This window comes from Arachis stenosperma, chromosome 5 (assembly GCF_014773155.1).
Source record: "Arachis stenosperma cultivar V10309 chromosome 5, arast.V10309.gnm1.PFL2, whole genome shotgun sequence".
NCBI lineage: Eukaryota > Viridiplantae > Streptophyta > Magnoliopsida > Fabales > Fabaceae > Arachis > Arachis stenosperma.
In genome coordinates, this window is record NC_080381.1 from 123,155,766 (window position 1) to 123,165,121 (window position 9,356).

Here is a 9,356-nt window from a genome sequence, read left to right on the forward strand (position 1 = left end):
CATACCCTGACTCAAAACATAAGCCAGACTCACTAAAGCTGAAAAGGTCCAGTAAAGAATGTGGCCTCTACCGCTTATCCGACCTCTTTAAGAAGGTCGGATTCGACGAAAACGGGCAGCTTACACTCATCCAAGTAAGTAACCGCCTCCCCAAATCTCGCACCTTCTTCTAGAAGAGAGATCTCAACAACACTAAGATAAAGGGACTGTTATCCAGCATTAGAAGTGGAACGACTCTAACGGTGGTTATTGGTATATCACCCATAAATACACTGACACCACTCATGTATCTTTAAGTTTTAATACACTTAAACCTGCTTAATCCCTTGCTAACTTAGGCATTGGAGTGTCTTGCAGGTACCATCTTTCATCTTTCCAAACACACAACTCGAAAGGAGGCTCCCTGACGTGGAACAAGTCGAAGACCACCTTCCTTAAACGCTTGGACCTCACAAATAAGCCCAATCATCATCCAATCTCAAATAATCCTTGAAACAATAGTAGTAGTGACGGTTTTTTTAATTCAAAATAAAATTAATTTTTAAATTAAATAAATATGACTTGCACGTTATCATTTATAAAATTTGTGTATTTTTATATTTATGTAGTCTTTTTCTTAAATTTTTAATTTATTTTTTTTTACTAATTTCGTTATATATAAAACTCGATTCTTTCCTATTGAACAAATAATTCTGCATTTTTGTAATCACTTATTTTCTGAATAAAAATTAATTTCAATAAATTTAACAGATACATACTAATTACTTAATATGTTTTTATCTATTAATCAGAAAGATAATTTAACATAAGATATTATATAATATTGTTTTTACTTTTTAGAAAAAAAGGGATAATTGTGGAGATAAATTATGCCATTCATATATAACTTTCTCATTAAGTCCTGTTTTCATGGTAAATATTCAATTTTCTACTTATAGAAACAAATACCTTTTTATTTTTATTTTTTTTCCACAATGACCATCAAGTCACCAGCTTAGTTTCTTATGATTTTTTGTACAAAAGTGTATTCTCTTTTTCATTATATATATATACATAAAAGGGAATATGCATGTGACTAATTTCAGGATATAAAGAGCTTACCTAACGTTTTGAGGTAGTCTTAGTTTTGCTTTTAATTTCTGAGACATAGGCAGAGTGAAGATTCAGACTAGACTTCAACGGTTGAATACATTTGAATCTGTTGTGATGTCTGATGTGAAAAAAGTATCCATGGTGGGGTTATCTTATAGGAAAGTTATCAAGTGTATCTAGGAACATCGGTGTTCTAGTTGTTTTAACCGTTGATTTTAATTAATATATATTATATATATTTTTTATAATTTAGATCAACGGTTAAAACAATTGGAACACTGATGTTCCCGAAACACCTGATAATCTTCCTATCTTATAACACATGTGGGTCCATATATGCACATTTTTCTAATTCACTTTTTTGCTTAATTTAATTAAAAAATATTATTTATACACTAAAATTAGTCACTAATATATTTGTCTATAAATACATTTATTATTTAATTTATTTTTAATTTTTATTTATATTTTAATATATATTTTATACTGATAATTAACTTTAATAATTGATTTTAATGTACACATTGCATAATCATTTAATTAATTAATTAACCATCTATAGTATGCATTTTGTCCTCTTCCCTTTGTTCTCTGTTTAAGGCAACAATATTAATGAATTGATGATTAAGGACTAAATTATAACATTCATCAATTTGTGGAAAACAAATATATATTAAGAGTTTTGAAGAAACTCACTATAATATAATGCCTTTAGATGCCTTTTTCTTGGGTTATACATAACACCCAAATGTTTGACATGTGTTTGTTTTGTTCTTTATTTTATACTTTTCTTTACAGCTTTATGCAAATGTCTCCAAAATTGGGGTTCTAATTCTGCTGCAAGCTACAAACTATCAATTATCAAACAGTTGATATTGCAAAGAAAACATGGATTACATGATTTAAGAGCATAATGTTGGTGGTAGTAGTTAAAATTATGAATTTAGCTAATATTTGTCCTTAAACTACATAATAAGAATATTATTAAGATTTTTTTATATTTTATAAATATAAAATAAATATTTTAAAAACTTAAATTATATTTTTAATAATTTTGTTTTCAATTTATAACTTTAATATATATATTTTTAGGATATAAGTTAGCTAAATCTTAAAAGTATTTATCAAAATAATTATTATGTTTTGTCAGAATTTAAGAGAAAGAAAAGAAGATAATTGTTGATAAATGGTCAATTAAACAAAGTCTTTATTATACCAATGTTTGTTAGTTGTGAGTTAATTAGATCCTAATAATCTGATAGACAATTATGAGTTAATTGTGCTTTTTCCTTATGGAAATTAGTTAGCTTAGCTTATTATTAATACATTTGTCTGTATATTTACACATCAGCGAATATATCTAGACAAATAAATATATATTTATCTATATTTATTCAACTTATAAATTATTTGAGCCGAACTAAAATAACTATATTTATAAACAAGTCATATTTTTACTGATTTAATTCATCCATTTTTATGAATAAATCGAGTAAACACCAACGAATTGTGACTCATTCTAACTACTCGAACTTGAGAGGATATTACAATAACAATAGTTATCTGTTAGTTAGTCACTTAGTTGGATTCCGATTTATTAAACAACCATAAGTTAGTTATACTTTCAGTTTTTAAAAGTTATTTGACTGTAGTAAACACTACATATATATATATATATATATATATATATATATATATATATATATATATATATATATCATTTATGGTAATAGTATTGGACTATTGGTAATAAATTTTGAACATATTTAATTTAACATTTATTATATTACAAATTTAATGAGTTTTTTTTATTGTTCACAATAATTTCTAACCCAATAAATTAATAATTAATTCGTTGTAAATCTAAGATTTATTTAAATAAAGGAATATTAGATAATTATTAGAATTTATTGTTTTTTGCCATCAATTAGTCATCAATGTTAAAAGTATGGGATAATATATATTGTGTGATTACAAGATTAATACAACTAGACTAAAAGAACTGAGTTGATAGCTAAGTGATGGTAAAAAACAATAAATTCTGATGGTCCCCTAACATATCTCATTTAAAAATATATCGTTGGTCAAGAGATTATTACACATACAAAACAAGATTTAAATTTTTTGATACTTATTTAAACAGACAAATAAACTGACTACTCAACCGATTCAAATTAGTTTTACGATTTTAATGTTTGTTTATTATTATATCATTATATTTAACCATGTTGTTATCTTAAAAAGGGAAAAATATTCAGTATAAAAAGTTGAGACCTTCTCAACAATAATATTATATGTTAGATCAAATAGTGTAATCTTAATGAGCAATGTTAAACAGAGGAATGTAGTTGTTTTATGTAATTACTGTGTTGGTTATGTATTAGTCATTATTGTAGAATTACTACACATTCTATATGAAACAATGATGGAGCAAATAATTATAGTTACTTATTAGTGATTAGTGATATGTAGTTGGAACCAACCATGAAAGAAAGAGGTTAGATAATATATGGTGCCGTTTGAGGAAGGGCCCCATTTCTGTGTGTTTCAAAAAATTTTCTGTTGGATTTGAAATTTATTAAGTGGGACGAAAAAGTGCACCAACAACAACATTTGACTACAATTCATTATCTTATTTCTATTTGCACCTTCTCTCTCTAACACAAGTAATCTATCTGTTAAAATTAAATCATACAACTCATTTTTCATAACGCACTTAATATGTATAATAAATATTTAATTTAAAGAGAAAAAATATATGAGATTAATTTAATTTAAACATTTCAAATATTATTGAAATTAGTATTTTCTTTTAAGAAACTTTACTGATAATTAGAATTTAATTTTAATTACAGTTATAGTAGTTACTTTTATATAACATCATATAATTGGATATGTATATAAAATTATTTTATATTGATATTGTATTGAAATTAAACTTTTAATATTCTAAACATATTTATTAAATTTATTTACAGAGAAATTTAAAAATAAATAAATTATATATATTTAAAATTCGAAATTTTTATTTTCTATTTTTTAAAAGATAGCTTTGTTAAATCTTAACGAGTGTCTATTAAGATATTTATTAGTAAAAAAATTGTAATGAAAACATGAGAGTAATAGTAGCATTTTTTTATTTCTTGAAAATAGAACAGGGTCTTTGTCTGTGTATTTTAGTATTTATATCCCACTCTTTAATGCAACACAGAAATCAGAACCCACAGAGAGACCCTCTTGTCTTTGTTTCATTATCTTGTTCATCACACTTTGTCCCATTGAAGCTTCAACACTAAGCTTATATTTTTCTATATTAAGAAAGAAGAACACAGAGTGTTTGTAGCAGCTGCTTAGTTAGTGTTAAAGAGTTCTTTAATTAATTAATTAAGAGCTTCCAAATGATGAGTGCTTCAAAGTTCATTAAATGTGTCACAGTTGGTGATGGTGCTGTTGGCAAGACCTGCATGCTCATTTGCTACACCAGCAACAAGTTCCCCACTGTAAGAATCAAAATCAAAATCAAAACTTTGGAGTATTTTTTTAACAAATGCAAATTATTACTGATATAAATAATGTAAAGTTTTGAACTTTTTATCAAATGATATCTGGGTAGGTGGTGGAACTTGTTAAGATGTGTTAAGAATATGTTTCATATATATAATCTATGTTATTTCCTTTTATGTGTCAGGATTACATACCTACAGTATTTGATAATTTTAGTGCCAATGTTGCTGTGGATGGAAGCATTGTTAATCTAGGGCTTTGGGACACTGCAGGTACTTCTACCATAACTCCATTCCCTCTTGTGATTTTCTTTATTTAGTTATAGATTTATAGAGAAAATGGAGTTTTTACAAGAAACCAGAACAAGATTTAAATCATTTAAAATTGTAATATCAAAAAATTTTAAGAGTCAAATCGAAATTATAGCTGCTAACATTTTAAAGTTTCTTGAAGATTTTGGATGTTGATAAACATATATAATAACTTGTGCTACACTTTTATGATTGGTGTTTTATTTGTTTATTGTGTGTGGTGGTGAAGGGCAAGAAGACTATAGTAGGTTGAGGCCACTCAGTTACAGAGGAGCAGACATATTTGTGTTGGCATTCTCATTGATCAGCAGAGCAAGCTATGAAAATGTTCTCAAGAAGGTTCTTTCATGTATTCATGCCCTTTGATTTCTTGATTCAATTGGGTCTTTCCCTTTTAGGTTTCCTCTAGGAAAGGGGGTTAAAATGGGTCTATTTTTAATTACTCTGCTTCTTACAGGTATTTAGATGAAACAAATATAAAGCATATATGCATTTGTTTATAGAATAAATACTTTTAATTAGTTAATATTATTTAACTTTTTATAATTAAATTATATTTTTAAAATTTTTTAAAGAGTTTAGGATCTATAGTTAGAATTTAGGAGATGTGTGGTTAAAAGAATGTTTTTATATTCTTGAGAATTTTACACTAAAAACCTTACATGGGAATGATTTTACAAGGTAAGGTATTTAGAAATTTGAAAACTTTTCACTAACTCTCTTTAGGGTTTAGGGAGGTTTCAAACATAAAAGAAAAAAAATTAAAAGGTTAGAAAAGAAAACTGGCTTCTAATTGAATAATGTTTATACTATTGTACAAGTAGTCTTTTTCTTAAGAAATATTTTTTGTGTGAAGTATTTTTAGATGATATTTAATGTATGGGTTAAGAATATTTATAAATAAATGAGCAGTTGTAAATATTCATAATAATGCTATATGATTAACTTTCTTTTTTTTATTAAATTTTTTGTTATACAATCTAGAGTTAAAAAGTTTTTATTTTTGCTTGGAAAAAAGGAAAGATACACCACCTTAAATACAAATATGAAAATTATGTTTCTTTAACTGTACAGTCGTTGTAAAAAAAGATTGTTCATGTAGCATCAAATAGACAAATATGCTCTAAATTATTTATATTATTTTCTCTAAAGAAAAAGTTAAATAAATTAACGGTCACGGGATTTAAATAAGATGTCAGGGCAAGAGGAACGAATGAGGTTGATCATCGGTTTATGTTCCATCATTTTAGTACATGGTCAAATTTTGCTACAATACCTATGTTGACTTTTACCTAGTAGTGATAGCTACCTACTTTAAAGGAAAATAAAAAACAAAAGTTTGTGGAAGAGTGGGAACTGGGAAGGGAACATGAGGGTTCTATCTTATGCAAAGGAGAAAACATTAAAAATAATAAAAAATAAAATTCAAAAAACGAAAAATAATTAGTAATTAGTAAATTTTGGCAGTTTTGACTATTTTTTTTTGTTACCAAATATTTTCGTATGTTTTAGTGGGATAGTTAGTGGATGTTAATAAACATGTAGTTAGAAATAATATATGTGTTTTCCACGTTTCTTTTCTTGTTTTCTAAACTTAATTTTGTTTTTTTCAGAATTGTATTTGTTTACTTCAAATTCCCCCTTTATTCATAACATTTTTGTTCTGTTTCAGTGGATGCCTGAATTGCGTAGGTTTGCACCCAATGTTCCAGTTGTTCTTGTTGGTACAAAATTAGGTACATGTTTGAGTTTATTTAATTTAATTATATATGCTGATTTTTCTTAAGTAAAATTAATGACAAATTATGTATTTTATTGCAGATCTTCGTGAAGATCGGGGGTACCTAGCTGATCACATGGGATCTAATGTTATAACATCTGCTGAGGTTTATATTCTTTTTATTTCATTATTTTTTTAATATTTTTTTAAGATTTAATTATTCTGTTGGTCTTTATAATTTTATCAAATTTGCAAGTAGGTTCCTTCAACTGGGTTCTTGCATTGCTTTTAACTTTGTAATTAAATTCTTTTCATTGTCAAAAACGTTAAAATTAATAGAATATTCTTGTAAAAAATATATGGTTAAAGATCTAAATAAGTTCTTAATTGTGGGTCTTCTCAATTTGCGGAGAAATATTTAGTGAATTCTAATATTTTTTATAATTACAAAATTAAAAGTAGTGTAAGAACTTGATTGAAAAAAAAAAGACCTAATTGTGAAATGGATAAAACTATAAGAATTAAGAACCAACAAAATAATTGAACATTTTCTTAATTATTGTGTAACGTTATAGTATTATAGTAGCAAAGAAAGGTGCTAAATGAATGAATCATTGTACATTGGTAATAGGGGGAAGAATTGAGGAAACAAATAGGTGCAGCAGCTTACATTGAGTGCAGTTCCAAGACTCAACAGGTGCTGGATAATTTCTATTTATATTAATTGTATCTTGTGCGACAGAAAATTTGATGATGATTGGTTTGAATTGCATGATTTAGAATGTGAAAGCAGTTTTTGATACTGCAATTAAGGTTGTTCTTCAACCTCCAAGGAGGAAGGAGATGATGACAATTAAGAAAAGGCATAGAAGGTCTGCTTGCTCATTTGTGTAAGTGCCTTATTGCCCCCTACAAATAGTTATATATAGAGTCTCACATTTTCATTGGTTTATGAATTTTCATATTCATAGTATAATGATCACAATGTAATATTTTAAGGGGACTTATATTTATAAGGACTTATTATTTTATTAACTGTTTCTGACTTAAATAAGCTAATCTTAAACACAATGAGAAAAATTAACTTAGTTGGAAGTAAACTTTTAACAGCTTTCTGTATTTTTTTGATTGATTGACTGGGACTAAATTGAATGTGTTAATTTAATTTCCTAGACCTTAGGTCAAACTTGCGATTCTGGAAGCAAATTACTACTTCTGTTAATTATGCATATGTATTGAAAAATGATTCAAAAATTAACATTAGAGTAAATTAGGTTTATTTCAGAAAATTTTCCTTGTCATACAACCCCTTTGTTCTTTAATTCTTTTTGCTACTCTGTCTTAATTTTTGTTAAAAAAAAGGTAAATTTTAAAAGTTGTAACAATTATTTTCCATGAATAATTTGGAATTGGGTTTTGACAATGTGAACTTAATTTATTGACAGAGGTATTGTGTGTGGAGGCTGTGCTGCTTATTAACAGAAACATCAATTGCATTAAGATGTTAATTATTGGTGGGGGATTAAGAAAGCTTGAAGCTAGGTAGGTCCAACCGTCCAAAGTGTCTTCAATCCTGACATCTGATTATTACATATTTCGATATGCTTTTTTGTATTGTAACCAATGTTAATGTAAGTTATTATCATATGATCTGATGTAGTGTTTATTTCACTTCAAGCTAAGGGACCTTATTTTGGCAGTGGAGGGAATTTTTCATTCTCTCACTTGTTATTACTTAGGCATGTATGTCATGTATTATATATTACCAAATTCATTAAGCTAAGACAACAGTTTTTTTTTATTGCTCCAAGTTTCTTATTCTAGAGAGTTTTTTTTATTATTTTGTCTTTTCTTATAGTTTTATTAAATTTTTAATTAAATTTTTATATTTTTATTTTTTCTTTTTAATTAGATCTTTATACCATATCAGATTTTATAATAACAAAATTTTTACTGTGATAAAAATGTTAAAATTAATAGAATATTTTATTAAACTACACAAAATATTCAATCAAGTGTTAGGTTATTTGTCTTGTTTAATAGAATATTTTGTTAATTTCAATGTTTTTATTACAGCAAAGATTTAATTACAAAATCTGATATAATATAAGAATCTAATCAAAAAGAAAAAAAATATAAAAATTTAATTAAAAATTCAGTAAAATTATAAGAATTGACTGAATAATTAAATTTTTATTTTTTAATTTATTTTCTCTCTCATGTTGATTTTTGCCTTTTTGGGGCATCAATAATAGCAACATTAAGATCCATGTGGGGGAATTAAGGGTCATACATTTCTTGTTGAATGAAGCAAAATTTGGAGAATGGTTAAAGCACACTCGTGACAGTGTATGATTATTGATGCATGGTATGATTTATTTATTATGAAGGCATAAGTCCCTCATCATGTAGCCATGTAGGGTTCATGTTCCCCATGATTGAATTTATTATTTATTTATTTAAATTTTGAATATGAGATTCATGATATTACTTATCTTTTTTCCGTAGTCTAACTGAGTTAATTATATATATATATATAAACCAAAACAAAACTAGAATAGAAACTGTTACGTTGTAAACAAAAATGATTAGCATCATTCTTAAGCTTTTTACTCATCTATTTAAAGATTAAAGACAAGAAATAATATAAGTGATGAGTCAGAATTGATATGCTCGTATTATTGGCAAGAATACCAAATTGTATTAAGTAATATTACGATGAGTTAATA

General features: G+C 26.3%; 1 protein-coding gene across 1 annotated transcript; it reads left to right on the forward strand.

The window, feature by feature from the left end:
- Positions 1 to 4,330: 4,330 nt before the first annotated feature.
- LOC130982066 (rac-like GTP-binding protein ARAC7) lies at positions 4,331 to 8,406 on the forward strand. The gene is made up of 8 exons (XM_057905919.1): positions 4,331 to 4,592; positions 4,781 to 4,868; positions 5,137 to 5,246; positions 6,580 to 6,643; positions 6,729 to 6,793; positions 7,259 to 7,324; positions 7,408 to 7,517; positions 8,073 to 8,406. Exons 1-8 carry the CDS (start codon positions 4,491 to 4,493, stop codon positions 8,104 to 8,106), a joined length of 639 nt encoding a protein of 212 aa, XP_057761902.1. The 5' UTR covers positions 4,331 to 4,490; the 3' UTR covers positions 8,107 to 8,406.
- Positions 8,407 to 9,356: the final 950 nt, after the last annotated feature.